At 39.5% G+C, this 26,994-nt stretch overlaps 2 protein-coding genes across 3 annotated transcripts in view; one reads left to right on the plus strand and one right to left on the minus strand.

Annotated features, from left to right (window-relative positions):
• The window catches only part of eftud2 (elongation factor Tu GTP binding domain containing 2), a 53,059-nt gene extending 35,605 nt beyond the window's left edge, over positions 1–17,454 (plus strand). For both annotated transcript variants that reach the window (XM_043675200.2, XM_043675201.2), the window contains exons 18-28: positions 772–912; positions 3,932–4,033; positions 4,156–4,238; positions 8,068–8,154; positions 8,395–8,521; positions 9,482–9,569; positions 12,336–12,454; positions 12,796–12,890; positions 13,745–13,898; positions 14,723–14,830; positions 17,138–17,454. In XM_043675200.2, coding sequence (XP_043531135.1) covers positions 772–912; positions 3,932–4,033; positions 4,156–4,238; positions 8,068–8,154; positions 8,395–8,521; positions 9,482–9,569; positions 12,336–12,454; positions 12,796–12,890; positions 13,745–13,898; positions 14,723–14,830; positions 17,138–17,233 — 1,200 coding nt within the window. In that variant the 3' untranslated portion in view covers positions 17,234–17,454. The remainder of the gene's footprint in view (positions 1–771; positions 913–3,931; positions 4,034–4,155; positions 4,239–8,067; positions 8,155–8,394; positions 8,522–9,481; positions 9,570–12,335; positions 12,455–12,795; positions 12,891–13,744; positions 13,899–14,722; positions 14,831–17,137) is intronic.
• A 148-nt stretch (positions 17,455–17,602) lies between these two features.
• On the minus strand, positions 17,603–26,425 carry LOC122539969 (HIG1 domain family member 1A, mitochondrial-like). The gene is made up of 4 exons (XM_043675206.2): positions 26,227–26,425; positions 20,571–20,669; positions 19,406–19,540; positions 17,603–17,881 (listed from the first exon to the last, which is right to left on the minus strand). Exons 2-4 carry the CDS (start codon positions 20,662–20,664, stop codon positions 17,817–17,819), a joined length of 294 nt encoding a protein of 97 aa, XP_043531141.1. The 5' UTR covers positions 20,665–20,669; positions 26,227–26,425; the 3' UTR covers positions 17,603–17,816.
• Between the last annotated feature and the right edge of the window lie 569 nt (positions 26,426–26,994).

Here is a 26,994-nt window from a genome sequence, read left to right on the forward strand (position 1 = left end):
GGTTTTTCCATGAAACTGAACCCCCTCCCTGGACTCTAGTCCCAGTATGATTCAGGTGGAGCCCTTCCCATCGGAATAGCTCCCTCCTTCTCAGGTACTGGTGCTCGTCCCATAATTTCAAACTAGTTTCACCCAACACCAGTCTTTGAGTCACACATTTTGCCTCATTAATCTTGTTGACCTTGTGCCATTTAACTCATGGCTCAAGTAGTATTCCAGAGATTTTTACCTTGTTGATCCAATTGCTAATTTAGCTCCAAGATGCTCATATTCTCTCAGCAGAACCTCTTCCCTCTTTCTACCTATATCATTTTACTAATATTGTCCACGACAACTGGATCTTTCCCCTCCCACTCCAAGTTCCTCTGCAGCCCAGATGAACTATCCTAAACCAGGCACCACAGCCTTTGGGACACTCAAACCTGGCCAGTACGACGTGTCTGTTCCCCTGACTATACTGTCCATGATTACAACTACATTTCTCTTTTGTCCCCTCTTTTGAATGGCTTTACGTACATGGTGCTATAGTCTGTTTGTTCATTTTCCCAATACCCCTACTCATCTACATGGAGCAAAGAGCTCAAACCTGTTAGACAAGCTGAGGCTCCTTCAACACTACCTCCTGGATCTCTCTACTGGCCTTGCTTGTAGTCACACCTTCCTGTCCCTACCACTATCTGAATTCAAGGTTGGCCTTGCTTTGGTATACCAAGTTTCCCTTGTTTCAGACGTAGAAATTAATGCCTTGCTAATGGTCATGTCTAATTTCAGGCTCAGATCTTCAGGCCTCTCAAGTTTAATACAGCATCTGTCATTAAAATTGCTGTGGAACCAGTCAACCCATCTGAGCTTCCGAAGATGTTGGATGGTTTAAGAAAGGTTAACAAAAGCTATCCATCACTAACTACTAAGGTATGAATACAAATAACATTGCAGAAAAGTTTTTTTTATATGCTCAAAGAAAAGTTTTGCATTTATATCATTTAAGGAATAGGAATATTCCATATTGGCCATTGGTGGTGCTTGTATGTTCAGCAAGTTCAAGGCTCATCTTTCGTATGAACTCAGCTTTTTTCCAAACTCTGGAGAACACAAGCATTTTACAGCCATTAAAATATGTTTTGAAGTATAGGTGCTGATGTAGTGTATGAAATGTGGCAGCAGATTATGCACAGTAAAGACCCACAGATAGCAATAAAATGCTAATAAGATGATCTGATTTCTGTGACTTGAGAGAAAAGTATTGGCCCAAACAACAAAGTAAAGCTCCCCGCTCTTCGCAATGATGTTATTGGATCTTCAAAGTTTATGCAATAAGTCAAACCAGACTTCAGTTAATATCTCATCTTAAAAGCAGCACCCATGCCAATACAATGCTCCCTCAATATTTAAGTGTAGGTTTTGCTCTCAAGGCTCTGGATTCAGTTGAACACACAATGTTCTGCTTCAGAGCAAGAGTTCTGTAGGTGATTCATTTTCTAATTTCAGGACCATGTTAACTATCCAAAGTCTTCATACTTTGAGCAGCATTACACTTTATTCTTTCTTGCCAGTGTTTGCATGAAAATGCTGTTCTTTGAATATTGCATTGTGCAGAAGTGGTGGATCATGTAAATATAATGAGGTTAACCTCTGGATAAATGAAACACAAGGTGTGCTCAATTGAAGACTTTCTAAGCCTATGAAGCAAAGATTTTTTTTGTACTTGAGAAATATTGACCTGCAAATAACTGAAGCATTTTGAGGTTGAATTGGTTTTTAAAAAAGCATTGCCTGTTTGAAAAAAAATGAATGTACTACATTAAATACTGCAGATTATTTGGAGACTGGAACATAGTTGAACTAGCAGTATTCTTCACAGTAGGTGGGAATAGGAACACCTTTTTTTTCTACAGTTTTCACTATTTGGTTACAATTCTACCCTACTCATTCAAGAGTGTTTATTTACAAAAAATAATTGTTGGAAACAACATTTTCCTTTCTTTTTACTGGAGTACAGAAACAAGTTCCATCTTACGTTTGCTGTTGACTACTTTGATTTTATGGTTGAATTTTTATCCTTTAAAATTTTGTAAATAAAGCCTGTGATTTTTGGTCTGTGCTGTTCTCTAACAATTTGGAAAAATTATAAAATGGCAAAACTATTCAGTCCCTTTTTATAAAATAGTGTTGATTATTTTCATTGTCGAAGAGTGTGGTGCTGTAATTCCCCTTTATCAGTTAGTAAGGATTGAGATACTTCTGTCATCATTTACTTGACTTCAAGCATAGATGATGGAAAGGAGTGAAAAGTTATGAAGAAAACATTGAATATTTTAACTATTCTGGAAGGATTCATAAGTATTATATCTATTGAGCTCTAAGCATGTCACACAGAGTCCACAAAAATCTTTCCTACTCTTAAAACTTATGGTAACAAAAATATTATTGCTGTCATCACAGAGTAAAGTGAGCAATTTTACTCTTTAGTCGAGAGTGTGTTGCTGGGAAAGCACAGCAGATCAGGCAGCAACCAAGGAGCAGGTGAATTGACGTTTCTGGCATAAGCCCTTCATCACAAATGAGGCTTGTGCGCTGGGGGACTGAGAGATAAATGGGAGGTGTTGGGGTTGGGGGGAAGGTAGTTGAGAAAGCAATAAGTGGATGAAGGTGAGGAAGAAGGTGACAGGTCCGGAGGGCGGTGCTGAGTTGGAGACTTGGGACTCGGATAATGTGGGGGGGAGGGGAAATGCGGAAGCTGTTGAAATCCACATTTACTCCGTGTGGTTGCAGGGTCCCAAGGCGGAATATGAGGCTTTCTTCCTCTAGGCATTGAGTGGTAACAGTTTGGCGGTGGAGGAGGCCCAGAACCTGCATGTCCTTGATGGAGTGGGAGAGGGAGTTGAAGTGTTCAGCTCCAGGGCAGTGGGGTTGTTGGGTGCATGTGTCCCAGAGATGTTCTGTGGAACGATCCGCAAGAAGGTGTCCTGTCTCCCCGATGTAGAGGAGACCACACTGGGTGCAATGGATGCAGTGGATGACATTGGTAGAGGTACAGATAAATTTCTGATGGATGTGAAAGGATCCCTTGGGGCCATGGACAGGGGTGAGGAGAGTAGTGTGGGTGCAGATTTTGCACTTCCTGCAGTGGCAGGGGAAAGTGCTAGGAGTGGGGTGTGGGCTGGTAGGGGGGAGGGTGGACCTGACGAGGGAGTCAAGGAGGGAATGATCTCTCCGGAGCGCTGATAGGGGTAGGGAGTGAAATATATCATTGGTGGTGGGGTCCGTTTGGAGGTGGTGGAAATGGTGAAGGATGATGCGTTGTATGCGGAGGTTGGTGGGTTGGAAGGTGAGGACCATGGGGGTTCTGTCCTTGTTGCATTGGGAGGGGTACGGTTCAAGGGTGGTGGTGCGTGACGTGGAGGAGATGTGCTGGAGGGCATCGTCAACCATGTGGTAAGGGAAGTTGCAATCATGGAAGAAGAGGGCCATCATATTTTGCCTTGGGACCCTGCAACCACACAAGATAAATGTGGATTTCAACAGCTTGCGCATTTCCCCTCCCCCCACATTATCCTAGTTCTAAGCCTCCAACTCGTCACTGCCCTCCAGACCTGATCATCACTCTTCCCTCTGATCTATCACCTTCTCCCCCACCTTCATCCACCTATCACTCTCTCAGCTACCTTTCCCCCAACCCCACCTCCGGCCCCATTATTCTCTCATCCCTGGCTGAAAAGCCTCATTCCTGATTTTTAGATTTTAGATTCCCTACAGTGAAGGGCTTGTGCCCGAAACATCTATTTGCCTGCTCCTTGGATGCTGCCTGACCTGCTGTGCTTTCCCAGCAGCACACTCTTGACTCTGATCTGCAGTCCTCACTTCCTCCTAATTTTATTCTTTACCCTAACAATAATAACCATTCATTTATCTCTGCTTTCTCCCATGAAAGGTGGAAGAGTCTGGAGAGCATGTAATACTGGGGACTGGAGAACTTTATCTGGACTGTGTAATGCATGACCTTAGGAAGATGTATTCTGAAATTGATATAAAGGTAATTCTCCAAAATTGTGACTTCAAAACCTGTGTATGGTTATTTATATTTCTTTATGGTAATACATGCTTCATGTAAAATTAATTGTTGCTGTCTTAGTAACTGTTATTTCCTTCTTGCAGGTAGCTGACCCTGTTGTAACATTCTGTGAAACTGTTGTGGAAACCTCATCTTTGAAATGTTTTGCAGAGACACCCAACAAAAAGTGAGTTTCTCACGTTTCCTGCATGCCTCATGCTACCATGAAAACTACAGCTCTTAGTTTCCATTAAGTTGTAAAGCTGCAAGTGAATCATTTGTTTTAGCCACAAATCCATGTGTGAAACATCTATATTGTTTCTGAATTTTGTCTACACATTCTCTGCTGTTGTTTAATGACCAGTTGCTAAAGTTGTTTTAATCAATTTTCGCAAAATTCCCTTTTGTTAAGTGGTGGATTAACAAAAACTGAACCTCTGCTGAATTTTCACCAAAAACCCATTTTACCAAAAGGTTGAAAGTTCATACTCATTGTCTTTTCATGTCAACGTTTGGAGTAGCCTGCTACGTTGACTTTGTACATTCCTACACTTTGGTTTAGTTTGCTACAGAAAATAGACTGAGGTTTTGCAGGTTATACTTTTATAATTTTTGCTGTCTTGTTATGGAAAATATGGAAGATGTTGTGGTTGTGTTTGCCGAGCTGGGAATTTGCATTGCAGACGTTTTGTGCCCTGTCTAGGTGATATCCCCAGTGCTTGGGAGCCTCCTGTGAATCGCTTCTGTGATGTTTTCTCTGGCATTTATACTAGTTTGTCTCTGCCGCTTCCGGTTGTCAGTCCCAGCTGTTCGCTGCAGTGGCCGGTATATTGGGTCCAGGTCGATGTGTTTGTTGATAGAATCTGTGGATGAGTGCCATGCCTCTAGGAATTCCCTGGCTGTTCTCTGTTTGGCTTGTCCTATAATAATAGTGTTGTCCCAGTCGAACTCATGTTGCTTGTCATCCGCGTGTGTGGCTACTAAGGACAGCTGGTCGTGTCGGTTCGTGGCTGGTTGGTGTTCATGGATACGGATCGTTAGCTGTCTTCCTGTTTGTCCTATGTAGTGTTTTGTGCAGTCCTTGCATGGGATTTTGTACACTACGTTGGTTTTGCTCATGCTGGGTATCGGGTCCTTTGTCCTGGTGAGTTGTTGTCTGAGAGTGGCTGTTGGTTTGTGTGCTGTTATGAGTCCTAGTGGTCGTAGTAGTCTGGCTGTCAGTTCAGAAATGTTCTTGATGTATGGTAACGTGGCTAGTCCTTTGAGTTGTGGCATGTCCTCATTCCGTTGTCTTTCCTTAGACATCTGTTGATGAAATTGCGGGGGTATCCGTTTTTGGCGAATACATTGTAGAGGTGTTGTTCTTCCTCTTTTTGCAGTTCTGGAGTGCTGCAGTGTGTTGTGGTCCTTTTGAACAGTGTATTGATGCAACTTCTTTTGTGTGTGTTGGGGTGGTTGCTTTCGTAGTTCAGGACTTGGTCTGTGTGTGTGGTTTTCCTGTATATCGACAAAACCCTAGCCACAGAAACAATAGCCAACCTGCTGGACATACAGAACAGACAACAAGACGGGGAACAGATTACAGAGGAGGAAGTGCTGGATGTCTTGAAATGGTTAAAAGTGGATAAATCCCCAGGACCTGATCAGGTGTACCCGAGAACTCTTGTGGGTAGCTAGAGAAGTGATTGCTGGGCCTCTTGCTGAGGTATTTGTATCATCGATAGTGAGCTGCCGGAAGACTGGAGGTTGGTAAATGTGGTGCCACTGTTTAAGAAGTGCGGTAAAGACAAGCCAGGGAACTATAGACCGGTGAGCCTGACCTCGGTGGTGGGCAAGTTGTTGGAGGGAATCCTGAAGGACAGGATGTACATGTATTTGGAAAGGCAAGGACTGATTTGGGATAGTCAACATGGCTTTGTGCGTGTGAAATCATGTTTCACAAACTTGATTGAGGTTTTTGAAGAAGTAACAAAGAAGATTGATGAGGGCAGAGCAGTAGATGTGATCTATATGGACTTCAGTAAGGCGATCGACAGGGTCCCCCATGGGGGACTGATTAGCAAGGTTAGATCTCATGGAATACAGGGAGAACTAGCCATTTGGATACAGAACTGGCTCAAAGGTAGAAGATAGGGTGGTGATGGAGGGTTGTTTTTCAGACTGGAGGCCTGTGAGCAGTGGAGTGTCACAAGGATCGGTGCTGGCTCCTCTATGTTTTGTCATTTACATATATGATTTGGATGTGAGCATAAGAGGTGCAGTTAGTAAGTTTGCAGATGACACCAAAATTGGAGGTGTAGTGGACAGCGAAGAGGGTTACCTCAGATTACAACAGGATCTTGACCAGATGGGCCAATGGGCTGAGAAGTGGCAGATGGAGTTTAACTCAGATAAATGCGAGGTGCTGCATTTTGGGAAAGCAAATCTTAGCAGGACTTATACACTTAATGGTAAGATCCTATGGAGTGTTGCTGAACAAAGAGACCTTGGAGTGCAGGTTCATAGCTCCTTGAAAGTGGAGTCACAGGTAGATAGGATAGTGAAGAATGTGTTTGGTATGCTTTCCTTTATTGGTCAGAGTATTGAGTACAGGAGTTGGGAGATCATGTTGCAGCTGTACAGGACATTGGGTAGGCTACTGTTGGAATAATGCGTGCAGTTCTGGTCTCCTTCCTATTGGAAAGATATTGTGAAACTTGAAAGGGTTCAGAAAAGATTTACAAGGATGTTGCCAGAGTTGGAAGATCTGAACTACACGGAGAGGCTGAACAGGCTGGGGCTGTTTTCCCTGGAGCGTCGGAGGCTGATGGGTGACCTTATAGAGGTTTACAAAATTATGAGGGGCATGGATAAATAGACAAAGTCTTTTCCCTGGGGTGGGGGAGTCCAGAACTAGAGAGCATAGGTTTAGGGTGAGAGGGGAAAGATATAAAAGAGACCTAAGGGGCAACTTTTTCACGCAGAGGGTGGTACGTGTATGGAATGAGCTACCAGAGGATGTGGTGAAGGTTGGTACAATTGCAACATTTAAGAGGCATTTGGATGTGTATATGAATAGGAAGGGTTTGGAGGGATATGTGCCGGGTGTTGGCAGGTGGAACTAGATTGGGTTGGGATATCTGGTCAGCATGGATGGGTTGGACCGAAGGGTCTGTTTGCATGCTGTACATCTCTATGACTCTATAAACAAACCTAATGATTTTTGGTCGAAAAAGTTAGATTTTATAAATAGCTGCAATTGTTTGTTCCTGCAATTCAAACCTTTTCTAAAAGAAAGTGATAATCAATTAATAATTTCACTGCCTCAGTCCACTATTTAATGCCTGATGTTTTGCTATAACATACATATCTCATCCAGCTTTCAAACAGTGCAGTCTAAAATGTGTCGAATGTGATTGAATTTGTGTATATGGAAACAATTGCATTCACACATGCTTTCTTGATTTCATTCTTTCTTCTCCATTGTTACCTGTAAATAGGCAATTGAGGGGAAATTTTGAGGAACTGATGATAGTAAACAAAGAGAGGAGAGAAAGACTAACAAGAACATTCTATGACCTTAGGTTTGACTTTGAAGGACACATTCATACCCGCAGGCTTTGATTCTGTGTCTAAATAGATAACTAGGTTTTTTAGTTTAGCAATCTTTGTTCATCTTTGTTTATCTACAGCAAAGTTCTATGCTGAATTTCTTCAAATTTAATAGGATATTTAAGGTTCAATCTTATTCCGTTTTAATTCTAAAATAGAAACTGAAGTACATGTAAAATAACTTGATTGAGGGAAACCAGATTGGCACTTGGTAATTCCTGTGCTGCCCTAATACCTAGCCTGCAACAGCATTATTGGAAATCCGAGGGCATGTTATGGATTTGGTTACAACTGGTAGTAGATATTGGGAGGTGAGGAGAATAGTGGGGAGATAATAGTTTAGAGTAAGGCTTAAAAGAAAATCTGTGAACCTTAGCACATAAAACATACCCCAAATATTATGTTTTTCTCTTTCTTCCCAAAAGGAATAAGATCACAATGATTGCAGAACCCCTGGAGAAAGGTTTAGCAGAAGATATTGAGAATGAAGTTGTCCAAATTACCTGGAACAGGTATGAAATGCATAACTGCCAATTGGGCATGTAATTATTTGTAATGTCTATGTGGTGTATTTGTAAATAGCACATTGTGAAGTAACCAAATATACTTTGGACTTTGCAGCTAAGTGATAGAAACATTTTGACATAATTTGTTTGCAAAGCAGAACTTGAGTTATGTACATTGTTATTTTAATGCAGCAAATTGACCTTTAAAACTATGTAATTAAACTTTTTTTTTGTACCCAACTACAGGAAAAAACTGGGTGAATTTTTTCAGACAAAGTATGATTGGGATTTATTGGCTGCCCGTTCCATTTGGGCTTTTGGACCTGACACAACAGGCCCGAACATTTTGGTTGATGATACATTGCCATCAGAGGTAAATGTGTAAAAACGAAAGTACTTTTCACAACAGCTTTGTTATTTGTCACAAATCATTTCCATGAAAATGTAAAGTTAAAAATGAACTAATTCTACTCAAGTTCAGTGTAAAAAAAAAAAATGCATAAATCTCGAACTGCTTGAAGCCACATTAAGCCTTCCTGGTGTGTTTATAAGAAGTAAATTCCAGTGTAGCATCTGTTGTACACTAATTACATTGCAACCATCTTCCAAAGCCACCTTTTCAACATATTTTGAGTATTTTTAACATGAGCATTTTTCATACTTGTAATTTGGAAAGTATTTGATCAAAGAATTGTTAAATGCAGAAGGTGGCCACTTGACCAATATTTGCACCAGCTCTTGAGTGTTTTGAGTTAATACCAAACTCCTGCCTTTTCCCATAACCCTGCACACTTTAAAAAATTATCCAGCATCCTCTTGAAGGCCTGAATTAAACCTCCATCCTCCTGATGGTAATATCTCATGTTTGTTTTAAGTTCTAACTTCCAGTTACCTTTGGGTTTTAGCTACTAAGCTTTAATACTTTGTTGTTGAATTTACAATAAATATTGTTTGGGTTTTGCAAGAAGATTGAATTGATGTTGTTCTGTTATTTGGATCCTTAATCCATGCACAGTCATAGAAGGAATGTTCCAGTATCCAGGTACTGGTCAAAAGGAAAGGCAGAGACTGAAACAGCTATGCTTCACTGGCAAGGTGTTAAACCTCACAGATAATATCAAAATTTTAAGATTTAGCATGATTTGGGCCTAAAGTGAGGAATCCATTAGTTAGCTAGCATGGCAGCTGATGTTAGCTCACTCATTCTGGAGCTGGGGAAGTCACACCAAGTTTTACTTCTTTGCTGTAAATATTTAACTTAATAAACTTAGTAATCTGAATGAGCCTACATTAGACTAACCTGTATATTGTTTTTAAATTGGTCCTCTTGTAGGTGGATAAAGCACTTTTAGGTTATGTGAAAGATAGCATCGTCCAGGGATTCCAGTGGGGAACTCGAGAAGGACCACTTTGTGATGAGCGTATGTATTGACAAGCAAACAATAAAAGCAATATGCGTAATATTTTAGTAACTGGTAGAATCACTTTTTTAAATTCAAGTGATAAATTATAAAGATATTGTTAATACGCAATATAAAATAATTGCAGATGATGGAAATCTGAAACATAATATGCTGAAATTCTCCCCATAGATGCTGCCAGACCTGCTTAGTTTTACCAGCAATTTGTCTTAACTTCGATCTTTGTCTTTTTACAGTAATGTTGTTGTGTTAGTCAGCCTAATAAACGTTAGTGTATAAATTTAATTGATCCCTCATATGTTCCATTGTTTGTTTCTGTCACAATTGGATGTACTTTGCTCACTTACTCATATCTGGCTCTCATAACTCCATTGCAAATCATTGCTTTGGTGAGTTATATGGCAAAACTAATCCAGAGTGATTTTATTTAAGTGAATCATTGCATTTGAGTGTTGATAATCTGGAGCTCTGTGATGATCTATGATTAGAGTCATACCTAGCACAAAAGAAAGTGGTTGTGGTCAATAGGATAATCATCTCAGCTACTACGGGAGTTATTCAGGTAGTGTCCAAGGCCGAACCATCCCAACTGTTTCATCAATGATCTTTCCTCCATTGTAAGGTCAGAAGTGGGATTTTGGCTGATGATTGCACAGTATTCAGCAGCATTTGCAACTCCTCAGATACTGAAGCAGTCCCTTTTTCATGCAACAAGACCTGGACAGCATTCAATCTTGGGCTAATAAGTGGCAAATAACATTCATGCCACATAAGTGTCAGGCCACAGTCATCTCCAACAAGCAAAATTCTAACCAATGCCACTTTATACTCATTAGTATTATTATTGCTGAATCCCTCATTATGTAAATCCTGGGGTTTACAATTGACCAGAAACTGAATAGAACCAACTGTACAAATACTGTGGACACAGGACAAATCAAAGGCTGGAAATTCTGCTGGAAGTAACTTAGTTTCTGACTTCACAGCTTATACTTCCTCTACTAGGCACAGTTCAGAAGTGTGCTGAAATACTCTGTATTTACTTGGATGAGTGCAGCTCCTATAACATTCAGAGAAAACGTGCCACCCAGGTTAAAGCAACCCATTTGATTGGCACCCCCATCTGCCACCTTCAGCATTCATCCCCTGCACCGTTGACACACAATGACAGCAGTGTGAACCATCTATAAGATGCACTGTAACAGCTCAGCAATCCTCTTTTGACTGCACCTTTCAATCTTACAATCTCAACTACGTAAAAGGACATTGGCATCAGATATATGAGAGTGCCACCAGCAGTAAGCTCTTTTTCAACATACACACCATCTTGATTTGAAATTATATTGCTGTTCCTTCATGGCAGTGAGTCAAAATCCTGAGAATCCCTCAGCACTGCGGCTATTCCTCTGCTTTATTCATGAAGGTAGCTCACCATCGTTTTCTCCAGGGCATTTAAGGATGGACAATAAATGCTGGCTAATTCAACAACCCTATGAATGAATACAACACACAATATTCTCATCCTGAAGTGGGAAGAGGCATGGTTGGATGTGAAGTCACACTAACATTCCCCTGTAATTCCATGAAGAAAAGAGATTTCTCGCTTCTCTGAGAGGTTAGGGCGTTGGAAAAGGAGTCATTATATAACTCCTCAGAGTGACAATGGTAGGAAACAAACTTTGACTGCAACTGAAAAGTTGCACTGAGAAATCTAATATTTTAATTTATTATTGCCATATGGGCAAGGTGCAGTGAAAAGTATTATTTTGTGTGCTAACCAGACAAATCATACCTCATGTAAGTACATCAAGGTAATAGAACAGAATGCACAATATAGTATTACAGTTGTGGAAATGGTGCAGAGAAAGATCTCTTCACAAGTCTGATAACAGCATAGACTCATAGAGATGTACAGCATGGAAACAGACCCCTCGGCCCAACCCGTCCATGCCGACCTGACATCCCAATCCAATTTAGTCCCACCTACCAGCACCCGGCCCATATCCCTCCAAACCCTTCCTATTTATATACACATCCAAATGCCTTTTAAATTTAGAACTGTTGGCAGGAGCATTTCTTCACACAGAATAATCAACAGTTACATATAAAGTACTGAAACTGCAAATTATTGAGAGCCAGTGGATGCTGTCGTGCGGGATCTTTAGGATCACTCTAAATTGGTGATCTTCATTTAGTGGAATGGCCTTACTCAGTTTTAATAACCTGATTAACCTTTCTTAATGCATCTTGTAATAGATAATGGAAAATATGCTTGCATTCTATCAAAGCTAACGGAAAGATTACAGTGTAACACTTTTGTGTGTAAATGTGATAATCATTTTTGTGTACCAATAGGTGTCAAAAGATAAATAGTTAATCCTACATTACAGTATTGATTGAAGGGATGTTAACTAGACAGTAAGAATTTTTTATTCTTCTTCTGATCATGATTATTTATCATCCGCTGTGGCAAATGAAGCATCAGTTTAAAATCACATTGAAAGGATGAAAACTCTGCAAAAGCATTACTTTGCTGTTTACTGACTCAGTCAGACGCACACTGATACTTCTGTAGATGCTTTGGTTTCACTTAACCCAATAATCCAGAATAGTATCCTTTATTTGCAAATGTATATAAGTATGATTTAATAAACCTTCCAAACTTTCTTCAGAAAGGAGCAAGTGCTTTGCATCTCCAATTTGAAATTAATTTGGTATTAAAATTAGAATTATCACAAATGTATCTTGGACTTTGTATCTTCACAGCAATACGCAATGTGAAATTCAAGATACTTGATGCGGTAATAGCTCAGGAGCCATTGCACAGAGGTGGAGGACAAATTATTCCTACAGCCAGACGAGTAGTGTATTCAGCTTTCCTGATGGTAAGAGTTTTGCTCTAACATTTTGTGTCTTTTAACAGTCCATTGTTACGGTGCATCATTTCCTAATTTATTAAGTGAAATGACGAAAGTATTAAAAACTTTGTTTTACCATGCAAAATATTTCGGTGTATATTTGTCTATGTATATGTACTCTTTAAATAAATTTCTGTTTGTTATTTTTCATGTTCTTTAACCATTCAGCATACTAAATTTTAACAAATTTATTCAGATCAATAATTTTTTTGCTTCAACCTTTGAATTGTAAGATACCTTTCTAAATACAGTTTCTCTGTTCTGTGATATACAAGTAGGTTTGCTAATAAAAGAATGCTTTCTTATAGGCCACACCTCGTCTGATGGAGCCTTATTACTTTGTGGAGGTGCAGGCACCAGCAGACTGTGTTTCAGCAGTTTATACAGTCTTGGCTAGAAGGAGGTATGCAGATTAGTTCTACCCATGTCAGGTTTAAGCTTTATCTTGGATTTTAGATAGCACAAATGTACTATAGTATTCTGTGAAAATGTTGCAATACTGGCCGTGGGCAGAGGGAAGCAGCAAAATTAAAATTAAGGGTATGCTTTACCCCTGTTCAGTTTTATTTAAATACTTTTTAGAATTACATATTGCCTGTTTAAATGAAGGAACTTTTAGTTCTTTTAGTTTTGAATATATTCTGCAATACACTGTGCCATTTTTAAAAAAAAAGTAGGCAAATCGATGGCAGTGTTACGTATGGTGTAATCTGGTAAATTAAAGTGATTTTGGATCAATTGCGAATCAAATCCTAGCAGTAAGGTTAGGATTTATTGACCTCGCTTTAAAAATGTGCCTTTTCATAAGCTCCTTTGGAGCAAGAATTAGATCTCAAAGATCAACCTCCAATTTGGGGAATAAAAGAGGATTGAAAAGACCTAACCACTGTTAATGCTAAGTTGGAGCTCCATGGCAGCCACTTCTGGTTTGGAGCTTGCGACTTCAGAATCTCCTCTCATGGTCCCTTGTGACCCACTGCTTTAGAAACCCTGGACTAGATAGTCAGTCATGGAATAATGGCAGTACAGAGACTACAATGGCTTCATAAATTTTCAATCATGAATTGCATTGGAGATATTTCAGTACTCTAATTAAGATAGCAACTTAGCACACAATTATAAAGGCTCAAAGGAGCTCTCTGGTCAGAATTTGTTATACAAATAATTTTTACTCTGGCATTTATTGTCCAGTGCAGACTGGATAATGTAAACATGCAAGCGCGAACATTAGTTTCTCTGCAATTTTTTTATTTACAGAGGCCATGTGACACAGGATGCACCAATCCCAGGTTCTCCACTTTATACAATCAAAGCATTTGTACCAGCTATTGATTCATTTGGCTTTGAGACAGACCTGCGGACACACACACAGGGGCAAGCTTTCTCTCTCTCAGTCTTTCACCATTGGCAGGTGAGAATTTTACTTTCAGAAGCAAACAACTGCTGTGTATTAATTAGAAAGCATCTCATCCTTTGTGTTGCTCAAATCTTTAATCAGCTGCTGTCAGATGTTAGCATGGCATGGTGGTGATCTTGGAGTCAAAAGCTGGTGAGTTCAAGTTTCACTCCAGGACATGGACGTCCAATAGGTTGCCATGTCTGTTCAATACAATAGAATATGAAATTGTTACTGTTTGGAATATGGTGTCCCTACACATCAGTGGCTGAATATGCTTTCCAAGTCATTTATTTTCTTTGAAATATCCGAGGATGTGAAAGCCACTTAGAGAATACTGCTTTCTGTAAATAGATACATCATATGTACAGGTGAAAGTGCAGTTTTCCTATTGACAGCAGTGTTATTCAACATAAAAATCACCATTTTTCTAATCTAATTATTATGAGGTGCATTTGAAATTGGGAAATAGAAAGCTGGTGTGAGTGCTATTTTTAAGAAAGCACGATCAGTAAGTTGTTGGGTCATCAAAAAAATTCTCAAATAGTTTCCTAATCTTCTCTTATTTTAAAAAAATGTATGATTCCAATCCCATGTCAACGGCTTGTGTCTTGTCAGCTCTCTGAAGACATTAAGTTGTATTAAATTCTCAGCAACTAAATGCTGACCTTGGCCATGATGTCAAATCCTGGGAATGACTGTTTTAAGTGTTCATAACAATTAATTCCTTTTAAATGAAATACCAAGTAAAATGTTCTGAAATTTTAAATTATTTTCAGAGACTGGAGGAATAATTGTTAGCTGTAATTACTTAATGAGATTTGTGGTTCTGTGAATAGATTGTACCTGGTGATCCCTTGGACAAAAGTATCATTATCAGACCCTTGGAACCACAACCTGCACCTCATCTGGCCAGAGAATTCATGATCAAAACAAGGAGGAGAAAGGTAATCAAATATCTATTCCAGAACTTTTGGTACCAGTAGACACGAAACATCGATCTATTCTGCACGGTATTGTTTCCTCAGCAATATACGCCAGTTAAGCTTTGTTAAAATATATGTGCCATTTTTTCAATGTGGCCTATCAAGTTATCTATTTGATTGCTAACCAACACAAGATATCTATGATTATTAATTACAGTGAGACTCTTAAACTCTTGGTCCACCTAACCTCACAAACATTCAGTTTTATGAGTCTTGAACTTTTGCTAACTTTTAGATTGACATCTTGGACTGTTGGCTTGAAGTTTAAATGGGTGGCATAACCAGAGGTGATGAAAGATCTTATAAATCACAATGAGCATGTGAGACAGCAGACCACAGAAGTTCCACATTTTCTGTTAGATTCTGAAGAATCTGATTATTGCACATGTTGACAGTGTGGAAATAATGTTTTGTACATATTGCTCAGTCTAATTCATTACTTCAACCTCCAACCAATAGGAAAACTTCTTAAAACTAGCCAGTGGTTGAAGTAACTACAGAAATTTCAGAACGCATAACAAGTATTTGATTATTCTGAAGAGAGATGATTTGAGTGTAAAGACATTCCTAGAGACAGAATCACAATAAATGAAGACGTGGGCAGAACATCTATCCATTAAATGTCTTTGTTGCAAATTGAATAAACAGAGATTTTATTCCCTGTGCTTTACTTTTCATATACTAGATCCCAAGTCTATATTCTGCTTCTCTGCCACTATCCTTACCTTTACTTCTCCTCCTTTACTGATCTGTTCCAGTTCTGGTCTCCCTACAAAGGAAAGATGTTGTGAAACTTGAAAGGGTTCAGAAAAGATTTACAAGGATGTTGCCAGGGTTGGAGAGTTTGAACTATAGGGAGAGGCTCAATAGGTTGGGGCTATTTTCCCTGGAGCATCAGAGGCTGAGGGGTGACCTTATAGAAGTTTATAAAATCATGAGGGATATGGATAGGGTGAATAACCAAGGTGTTTTCTCCAGGTTAGTAGAATGCATAGGTTTAAGGGGAATGATTTAAAAGGGACCTTTTCATGCAGAGGGTGGTGCGTGTATGGAATGAGCTACCAGAGGAAGTGGTGGAGACTGGTACAATTACAACATTTAAAAGGATCTGGATGGGTATATGAATAGGAAAGGTTGAGAGGGATATGGGCCAAATTCTTCTAAACGGGACTAGATTAGGATATTTAGTCAGTATGGACGAGTTGGACTGAAGGGTCTATTTCCATTCTGTCCAGCTCTATGACTCTTTATCAGAGCTTAATTCTAATGGGAGAAAATTAATTGTATTAGCAATTCTCTTCAAACATTAAAAATTGTTTGACTATTGAAAATTGTGCAAACTTAAAAGTGTAAATAAAGCTACCAAAAATATTTATTGGAATATATTGCTTTAGTAATTGGAGAGAGCCATGGAATGAGAATACAGTTAATGCTACCTACAGACAGCTTTCTACCAGACAGCTGTCCTTTTCAGCATGGAGTTCTAAATCTGTTGCAGCCTGGGTTTGGGCCTTGGTCTTCCAGTACAAGGTTCTGAGGTGGCTTGACAGTGTAGATGCTGAGAAGATATTTCCACCACTGGGGGAGTCTCAAACTACAGAATGAAAGGATACCCATTGAAGACTGAGGTGTAAAGGAATTTCTAGATGGCATACAATAGGTTTCAGAACTATACTCCACATTCAAGAAGAAAGAGAAAAACAAATGATTTTCTGATCCTCCTCTCAAAACTTTGAATATCTTGCCTGCCCAACTTTTAGCAACTTAAAATAAATGCACCGCCATGCAAAGGTAATGACACTAGTATACTTTAATTTTTCAAGCCCTTGATAGCCTTCTTATGATATATCAATGTAATGGCAATCAATTTCTAGGGCTAGACTTTGTGTCAAAACTGAAGAAATATGCCAACTTCTATTCTCTAATTTGCCCGTGTAGCTTTGGGAGTTAAGCCATTGTACTGTAATTTGAATCAGATCTTTTATAACATCACAACAAATAAAGTTCCTGAAACTGTCGTACCCACATAGTACTATGCAGAAATTACATTTGCTGGCTTTTGTTTTCAGTTCACGTCTTAAAAAAGTGGCATCTAATTTTACATTAAAACTGTCATTTTGTGATTCCCAACCTACGTAATGCCACTAAATGAAATTATTCAGTGAATCTTTTTGGAGATTACTTTGTATTGCCTCTTAATATTTGAGATATTAAGTGTATCAGGTAGAAATAAATCTTAATAAATGTTGCTGCTTCCTTTATTAACAGGGCCTCAGTGAAGATGTCAGTATCAGCAAATTTTTCGATGATCCCATGTTGCTGGAACTTGCAAAGCAGGATGTGGTTCTCAATTATCCCTTATAACGAAAGCAGCAGTTTCTGCAAGTAAGGACCAACTACTTACATCCCTCACAGGACTCTGTACGTTGTATGCTCAGTCACACTGATGGCATCAGCTGAAATCGTACAATATGGAATGAAAAAACCTGAATGTGAGCTGATCTGAACTTTATATTTTAGCTTTGCAGGTGAATTGTTTTTAATAGAATACACCCCAAAATAAAAAAAAAAGCTCTGTTTTCCAATTGAGTTGATTGGATTTTTCTTAAAAAATATCGAATTGGTGTGCTATCCAGGTGGATTTCGCATAGGTTTGACTTTGTGAACAAGTTATTAGTTTTACATGGTGTTCATGTATGCTGTGCATAAAAATCAGACTCCAAACAAAATTACTTAACCTTTTGTACTTTGCCTTTGTTTATTAATGAACAGAAAATTCTCAGTGCAAAGAAAAGCCAGTGTGCAAAATACGAAACTGCCAACCTTTGGAAAAAAACATTTCATGTCAAACCATTTGTGAGGATGTCATTGCTTCAAGACATCTCAATACCAAGTGAGACATTAATAATAATACATAAATATATGCAGCATAACATAGTGAGGAGATTTACTTAGAGAGATTTGCTTCTCTTGGCTTCACCACATATTCTTTGTACATGGAATACAGGACACCTGCAAAGACAGTTGAGAACAAGACATGAACTCAGTTGTTTGACTTCGATGCTGAGTTTAGAAAATGGATACATATACTAAGAACATAAAAATTATGTGCCTTAATTGTGGAATACCATAAATATGCCACAACTGTTAAAGGCAAGTGTCCCATGTGTTCAGTTGGCACGATTTAACCGATTCAACTAAATAGTCATGTTGAATGCTAAACGTTAACTCTGTTTCTCTTTGTATTTGTATCTGTATCACAGATACTGCCAGACCTGCTGAGTTTCTCCAGCATTTGTTTGTGTTTCAGAACAGCAATTGAAATGGTTACAGTGAAAGAAATTCCTACTGGCATCAATTATTAACATCTAGTTCCAGAACAAGGTTTAGCTGGCTCATCAATGAGCTGAACAAATTAGTGCTTTGGAAGAAATGCACAAAAATATGAAATTGTGCAATTGGATTTATTTCTAAAATTGCCACAGCTATTGTCCCAAGCCAAGGTTCTCTAATAATTCATCCTTAATTCTGTTTGTTGTATAATCTGTAAAATATAATCGAAATACTACTTTCAACTATTGCAGTTGACCCATATTCATTAATGCAGATAGAAATGAGTTTGGGCTCACCTTAGCCTTTTGTGGAAAAAAGAGGTCCGTAATCAAACCAGCAAACATAAAGTTAGTTCTGTATGGTCAATACTAACACTGGATCATTTAACTCTGACTTTTGAATCAGACAGTACAGAAAAGGCCTTTTGGCACACCAGGTTTATATGACCAAAATTATGCTAATTTCTTGCACTAGGCACATACTCTTGACTGTTATGGCACCTCAAGTGGTCAAACAAGATTTCTTATTACATTGTGAGCTTACCTGCCTCAACTAACCTCCCAGGCAGTGCACTCTAAATCCCCACTACTTCTGGGTGATAAAAGATTTTCCTAAATCCCCTCGGAGCTTTCTGCATTTCACTTTATGCCCCCGAGTTATTGATCCTTCAATTTAGGGGCACAGCTGCTCTATTCACCTAGTCCAGCTCCTCAATGTTTATATACTTCTATCAATACCCATTCCATCCTCTCTGCTGTAAAGAAATCAGCCCAAGCTTATACAGATGTTCTTCATAGCAGAAATGCTCCATCCCAGGCAACATCCTGGTGAATGTCCATTGCAATGATATCCTTCCTATAGTCTCATGACCAGAAACTGCACACCAGAAACTCCAGCTGTGGCCTAACCAAAGCTCTGTACAGCTGCAACATGGCCTTCCTGCTCTTGGAAACAACTCCACGTCTGATAAAGGCAAGTGTCTCACATGCCTTCTTAAATACCCTATTTAACAAGCATCCCAAGATCCTTTCATTACTCTGAGCTTTCTAGTGTGTGAGTTCAAGTGCTGATTGCTTTTCTGGAATCAGCTTTATTCACCTTAGAGCAATTTTTGAATGGTTGTGAGAAGCTTTTATTTTTTATTTTTAATACGTATTCCTTCCTGCTAACACATTCAATTTCACTGAAAACCAAAACACTTACCCAAGGTCACAGCTCCCACTACACATGCCTGTGCAGCCACACGGGTGTGTATAAGGTGCACAGACATTTTGGTGTTCCCTCTGGTTCGCAGTTTATAAAGTCCCAATCCAACTATTGCTGCAAATCCAGTCATGCCTGCAGTGAATGTTAATTTTAGTCAGAATGTCTTAGTTCTTCATGCAAATTATTTCTGTTGTTGCAAGTCCATTGCTAACCCAGAATTCTGCCAATTCATCTGTCTGAAAATATTTCTACTGAGAGATTAGCAGGTGCTATTCAGAATAAATTCAACCCAATTGTAAGTTTACATTGTCCATTAATGTATTGGTTGGAGCTGTACCTATCACCTCCATCCCCACTCCCATTCACCTATTGTACTCTTTGCTACCTTCTCCCCAGCCCACCACCCCCCTGCCATTTATCTCTCCTCCCTGGAGGCTCCCTGCCTCTATCCCTGATGAAGGGCTTTTTCCCGAAACGTCGATTTTCCTGCTCCTCGGATGCTGCTTGACCTGCTGTGCTTTTCCAGCACCATGCTGATCTAAACTCTGGGTTCCACCACCTGCAGTCCTCACTTTTGCCTGGAGGTGTAATAGGCTGACACAGCACTGTCAAGCTGTATAAAGCTGGTATGGAGGAAGATCTATACAAGTACCCAATCCCACTAATACTATCCATGTGGCATCAAGCAGTGCAGTACCTTATTTCTTAGATGAAAGCAGACAAAAAATTAAATTAGATCTCACTGAAGAGCAGATTTTTAAATTAGACAATGCCTTTCATATACAGTGCAAACTTCTGCACAAAGTCAGTTACAGTACTCGATTGAAAATCATAATTGAGGTTCAAAAGGAACAGAGTCTTACAATGTTTCATATACTGTTAAATACTGAAGAAATTGATTGCAATTTTAATGTGTTTTATGTTCACCATATTCCCCTTCTAATTGGCACTCCGAAATGTCACATTTTCTTAACCATTTATAATTGAAACATAAATTTCAGATGTTTACAATTATTAACTATTTTATTTTTTGATCAAAATAATCATTTTCCTTAATATCACTCTAAAGTTGGTGCATATTTTTTAATTTATTGAAATAGAAACCATACTAATGAGCCATTTGTACACAGAGTTAACCTTTGCATTACCTACAGAAACTCACCTATTGGAACAAAAGGTGACTCTTTGGACTTGTCAATCAATTTTGAAGCTGGGCTCTGAGTCTTGGAACTCCATGGGGTGGTATCTGTGGACATGTTCACTACAGCAGCAGTAAATAACAATCCATCTTAGTGCACTATATTAAATGGAATGATTTATACTTTCAAAAACATACATGTCTAATCTGGATTTATTTACACCACCTAAAATTCTGGAATTTTTACAAATCTTTATGCCAAACTCCAAGGAGAAAATGTTCACATTTTAGAGTTTATGTAAGCACGGTCATTAGATACATTGCTAATGATTTTTCTATCACCCTTTCAAGATCGTTTTATGAAACCTTTCATTAGCTCTTCTAATGAATACTTGTAGTTCTTGTAATTGAAACAGTTCAGTAATTCAGACGGGTCAGGTCTGCAGTTTATACATTTAAGGCTAACTATGAATTGTGCTAGAAGAACTCCGTCTATTTAATTAAATTTCTTCTCATTCAAAGCGGGTAACCTGAGCTCAAGCTGCATTTCTGCCTAATAAAAAAACTGGGAACAGGAATAGGCTATTTGGACCGGCTCGGCCATGTTTGATCATCCAACTCAATACCTTGTTCCCACTTTTGCCACATACCCTTAGATTCTTTTAACGAAAGGAATTATATCTATCATTTTGTAAACACGATGTTTTGGCTTCAGCAGTGGTCTATGCAAGAGAATTCCACATGGCTTGCCACTCTCTGGGTTTAGAAATTTCTTCTCATTTCAGTCATAAAAGGCCTACATTGTATCCTTAGTGTGATGATGCTGCTCTTTTAACAAGTTTATGTTGTCCTTGTTTTTTTTTCTCAGAGCGGTCTAGGTTTGAAGAGTTTTAGGGCCAGTGTGAGTATAGCTACCAGATACTGCCTCAGGCAAAAGGCTTTCAAGTTTAGAAAAACAATTTGTACAATGAAAGGGGAGTGGCCAGTTCTGTCAGCTCAGCCTTTCTCTGGTTTGGTGTGGGTTCAGTTGTGAAGCTGCTGGACCCAAAGAAGCAGGTCCATGCTGATCCTCTCTCTCCTGTAAGACCTTGATTTTACCTTTTGTGCCAAGGGGTGTTTATGAGCATTGTTGCAAGTATTTGGAACAGCATCATTAAATTGAGGTAATCTATTGGGTTTTTGGATAGGTTAAGTTATTCTATATTCTGTTCTCTCTTTTTTGTGTTTCATTCACTAATATTGTAAATAAATTCTGTTTTGTTTAAAACTAAGTGGTTTGACCACAGCTGAATCTCCCTTCTGGGATTTCCACTTTACACCTGCTTAAAATGGCTAGCAAAGTTAGGATCTGGGCTACATCCTCAAAATGGTTTGAGAGGGTCTAGCCTGGTCCTTAACATTAGACTTTGACCGCTGGTTCTGGAATCCGCAGTCATCAGAAATATCCTTCCAATATTTGCCCTGTATGGTCCTGTTAGAATTTTATTGGTTTTGTGCAATCTCTCCTCATTCCTCTAAACTCTAGGGAACATAGTCCTAGCCAATCCAGTTTGTCATCATATATCAGTCCTGCCATCCCAGGAATCTGACTGGTAAACATTTGTTGCACTGCCTCCACAGCCAGAACATCCATCTTCAGATAAGGAGACCAAAACTGCACCCAGTGCTGCAGGTGTAGTCTTGTCAAGGCCCTGTAATTGCAGCAAGTCATCTCTGCTTCTGTACTCAAGTCCTCTTGCTATGAAGGCCAACATATTATTTGCTTTCTTTACCACCTGTTGCACCTGCATGCTTACTTTTAGCGACTGGTGTATAAGGACACATGGGTCTCATTGCACTTCCCCCTTTACAAATCTATCGCCATTCAGATAATCTGTCTTGTTTTTGCTACATTTATCCATATTATACTTAATCTGTCATGCATTTGCCTACTCACCAACTTATCCAAATCACACTGAAGCATCTCTGCATCATGGTCACCCTCCCACCCAACTTTGTGTTGACTGCAAACTTTATCATTAATAGATTGTGAATAGCTGGGATCCCTGCTGTACCCATTAGACACTAGTTTATTCCTACTCTCTGTTTCCTGTCTGCCAGCCAGTTCTATGTCCATGTCAGTACTCTACTCCAATCCCATGTGCTTTTGTTTTACATGCTAATTTCTTATGGGAGATCTTGTCGAATGCCTTCTGAAAGTTCAAGTATTCACTGGCTCCTTCTTGTAACCTCTACAAGTTACATCCTTGAAATGCTCATAAAATTGTCAAGCATGATTTCATTTTCATAAATCCAAGTTGACACTGTGCAATTCTGTCACTGTTCCAAGTGCTCTGCTATTAAATCTTTTATACTGGACTCTAGAACTTTCCCTACTATACTGATGTCAGGCTAACCAGTGTATAATTCCGTTTTCCCTCTGCCTCCTTTATTCAATATGCTACCCCTCCAATCTATAGGAACTGATTCAGCGTCTATAGAATCTTGAAAAAAGACCATCAATGCAGGCACTATTTCTAGGGCCATTTCCTTAAGTATTCTGGGATGTAGATTATTGGATCCTGGGAATTTGGTAGCCTTTAATCCCATCAGTTTCCCCAATAGCATTTCCCTACTAATACTGATTTCCAGCAGCTGTGAAGGAATGGCAATTTATTTCCAAGTTAGTCTCGTTCGAGCGGTTGTTCCTCAACATTTTTAGGTCTTTGTGTCCCCTTTTGTGAAGGCCAAACTAAAATATGCCATATTTGCTCCCCATTTTAATTTCTCTGATTTCTGATTTTGATGAACCTACATTTGTCTTCACTAATCATTTTCTCTTTGCTTTTCACCCTTTTGCCCAGCAAGAATCTATCTCTGCTTTTAAACTATTCAAGACTCTGCTTCTACCACTTTCAGGAAGCATTCCAAAGACTCTTGAGCAAAATGGACAGCCCCTAATTTTAAACATTGATCCCTAGTTCTAGATCCTCCCATAAGAAGAAACATCCTCTGCAAATCTACCCTGTCAATGCCCATCAGGAGCTTGTATCTTTCAATCACATTACCTCCTACTTTTCTAAATACTAGCAGATATAATTCTTTGCTCACAAGGCACCCACCTCAAGTACGTCTAGACAGAACTGTCTCCGACCTTCCTTAATAAGGTGACTAATACTGTGCACAGTAATCCAGATTTTGACTCAAAAGTGCCCTGTTCAGCTGAAGCATAACTTCCCTACTTTTGTACTCAATGTCTCTTGCAATAAATTAGAACAGTCTATTAGCTTTCCTAAATGGTTATTTAATTATATAACACTTTGGGATGCTAAGAGAAAAGTAACATCCTTGCTAACGTCCCAATCAATGACTGTCTTCAATAAATGAAGGTAACCATTTCCCTTTGGGTACTATATTTTCTGATTCACTTAGTGTCAACATTCTGACTGTCACCACTAATTACAATCTTAACTGGCTGTACAATATGAATACTGTAGAAGGCTCTTGCAATGCAGTGGTAGATTTGGGACCTTTGTTCAAGTCCAGTCCAAACCACAGGTGTGTTATAACACATCTGAACAGGTTGTTTAAAAATTATTTATAAATACTGTGGTTACAGAAGTAGGAAAGGGGCTCATTGTTCTTTGGTAAGCAAGTCACCTCCTGATTCTGCAGAGCTTGCCCAACATCTGGGCACAAAGTGGATTATGACATAACACTATTCACTTGGCTGGATGAGTGCAGCTTCAACATTCAAGAAACTTAAGACAATTTGGCCAAGTTTGACGAATTCCAACAAAACTGGAATTGGGATGTAACTCTACACTGATTGGAGTCATCTTGGTACATAGAAAGGCGGATGTGGTTGTTGGAGGTCAGTCATCAAAGCTCTAGGGCATCTCTGCAGCACTTCCTCATGGTAATGCCCATGGCCCAATTATCTTTAACTGCTTCATCAGTGACCTTCCCTTCATCATAAGGTCAAAAGTGGGGATGTTTGCCAATGATTGCACATGTTCAGCACTATTTGTGACTGCTGAGTTAATGAAGTAGAACAAATTCAAATATAACAAGATCTGGACAATATCCATACTTAGGCTGACAAACGGTAAATAACATTCACACCACACAAATGCCGTGCAATCACCATTTCCAATGAGACAATATAACCACTGCCTTCGATATTTAGTGGTGTTACCATTCACTGAAACCCTGACTATTGACATCCTAGGGGTTAGCATTGACCAGAAACTCAGTTGGACTCACAATATATTACAGTGGCCATAAAAGCAGGTCAGAGGCTAGGAATACTGTAGCAAGTAACCCATCTCCCAATTCCTCAAAGCCTGTGCACTCCCCACTTGCCTGGATGAAGGCACCTTCAATAACACTTAAGACGTTTGACACCATCCAGGACAAAGCAACCCACTTGATTGGCACCATATCCACAATGGATTCCTTCCACAGCCAACACACTGTAGCGTGTGAACTATCTACAAGATGCATTGCAGAATTTCACCAAAGATCCTTAGATGGCACTTGCAACATGACCACTTCCACTAGAAGGACAAGTGCAGCAGATACATGGGAACACCACCACCTGCAAGTTACTGGCGATATAAATTCTATGTTCTATAATCCTGCCCCACTAGCTACCTGATGAAGGAGCAGCGCTCCGAAAGCTTGTACTTCCAAATAAATGGTGTTGTGTGATTTTTAACTTTGGAAACACATTGCCATTCCTTCAGAGTTGCTGGGTCAAAATCCTGGAATTCTGTCCCTAAGAGCATTTTGGGTCTCCCCACAGCACGCTGACTGCAGTGGCTTGAGAAGGCAGCTCACCACCACCTCAAGGGCAATTACAGATGGGCACTAAATGCTGGCCAGCCATTTCCCAGGAGTGAATAAAACATTGTCCAGCATCTTTAGTAACAATGACTGCAGTGTGTACTGTCTACTAGACATATTGCAGCAACTCACAAAGACTTATATAGAACATCTATCGTCTAGAAAACACCAAGTGCAGGTCATACAGCATGCAGAGTTGGATATACTTCACCCTTCTCATCATAATTTGGTTAAAATTCTGGAGCTTGCTAACTCACTACTGAGAACATCTTAACACACACACTGCAGCAGCTGAAAGACTGGCTCAACATCACCATCCAAAGGTCAATGTATCCTGGTCTTGCAGGAACACCCAAATTACAGGAATAAGAAAAAATAAATCTAGCTGGAAGTAAGGCTAAGATTGAAGAACATCACTATAACATTGATTTAATTTGTTATTCATATAGGATTAAAGTACATCAGTAGATTGGACAGCACAATTCTCAAATTACCATGAAACAGTATTTTGCAGAATTGTTTTATATGTGCTCTTTGCTAAATATAGCTCTAGCTCACACAGAGTAGGACGCCTGGATCATGGCTGGTCGTTTTCTCGCACCGAGGGATGTCCTGAGGTTACAGCAGACGGTGTAATCCCGTTTTGACAGTGGTAGGGGCGAGCTCCAAACAGAGCCACCTTCAGCTGTTACACTAACCATTCAATCCAACCCAAGGCCCACTTCTGACGTTTTTACAATCCATCAGATTTCAAAAGCCGCTGTTTAAGTGACTTTCACAACCTGCAAGCTACCCTGAATCGATCAACAATGTTTTAAACATTAAATATCAGTTTAATCTTTGCAGACATTACCTTATTCGGAAATCAGCCCTGCTTAGAAAAAGCGGTGCTACTGCTCCACTCGTTACAGTCAAGCTACTTGGTACATTTCCGGGTTGGACAGATTTTCAAGAAGCCGATGATGGAAAATCGATGTCTTAATGAGATATCGTAAATGTTTGATTACGCCAGAGTTCAGCAAATAACCTGCTAAAGGAAGGGTTGAATTGAGGAACTTGGTGTTGTTAAGACCGGCTTCTGAAGTTGATGCTGCAATGTTGACCTTGTGTGCTTTGCATTTTGTAAATAATTATTTCATCGCCTCTTGTATACAAAAGGCAATTCTGCTGATTACGCAAATGAACTTGGTCTTTAATTTGTGTAGAAATCGTGTTGTACTATTTTATACGGAGGATGTTGATCAGAATTGCAGAGCAAATTGGGTGCGAATGATTTGTGCAGGTCAGGTAGTTCGTGCCTCTTTAAGGAAAACGGAAAGTGTTGGAAAGCCTCGGCACATCAACGCCTGTGGGGAAAAACAGAGTTCATTTTTCAGGTATTGGTGATCCTAGGCAGCTTCTTCCCAACCGTATAGGTGCAAATTACTGCAGGTGCTGGAATCTGTGCAGAAAACAACAAAATGCTGGAAATCACAACAGCTCAGGCAGCATCCATGGGGAGAGAGCAAGCTAACCTATCAAGTCAAGATGACTCTTCATCAGAGCTCATCAGGTCTTGCAAAGCCTGACCACAACCATCCCGAAGGACATGATCAGCAACGCCTCCTATCAGTTCTCCTCC

The sequence above is a fragment of the Chiloscyllium plagiosum genome, unplaced genomic scaffold (assembly GCF_037043375.1).
Source record: "Chiloscyllium plagiosum isolate Xiang-an unplaced genomic scaffold, Cpla_swu_hap1 HiC_scaffold_32, whole genome shotgun sequence".
NCBI classification, from domain to species: domain Eukaryota; kingdom Metazoa; phylum Chordata; class Chondrichthyes; order Orectolobiformes; family Hemiscylliidae; genus Chiloscyllium; species Chiloscyllium plagiosum.

Bases quoted from the DNA above. Each gene is read 5' to 3' on its own strand.
- LOC122539969 (XM_043675206.2), bottom strand. From the start codon at position 20,664: ATGTCCACAGATACCACCCCATGGAGTTCCAAGACTCAGAGCCCAGCT. The intron at 19,541-20,570 runs GTGAGTTTCTGT...CATTCACTGCAG, and splicing joins GTCACCTTTTGTTCCAATAG to GCATGACTGGATTTGCAGCA. The intron at 17,882-19,405 runs GTAAGTGTTTTG...CTGTCTTTGCAG, and splicing joins AGTGGGAGCTGTGACCTTGG to GTGTCCTGTATTCCATGTAC.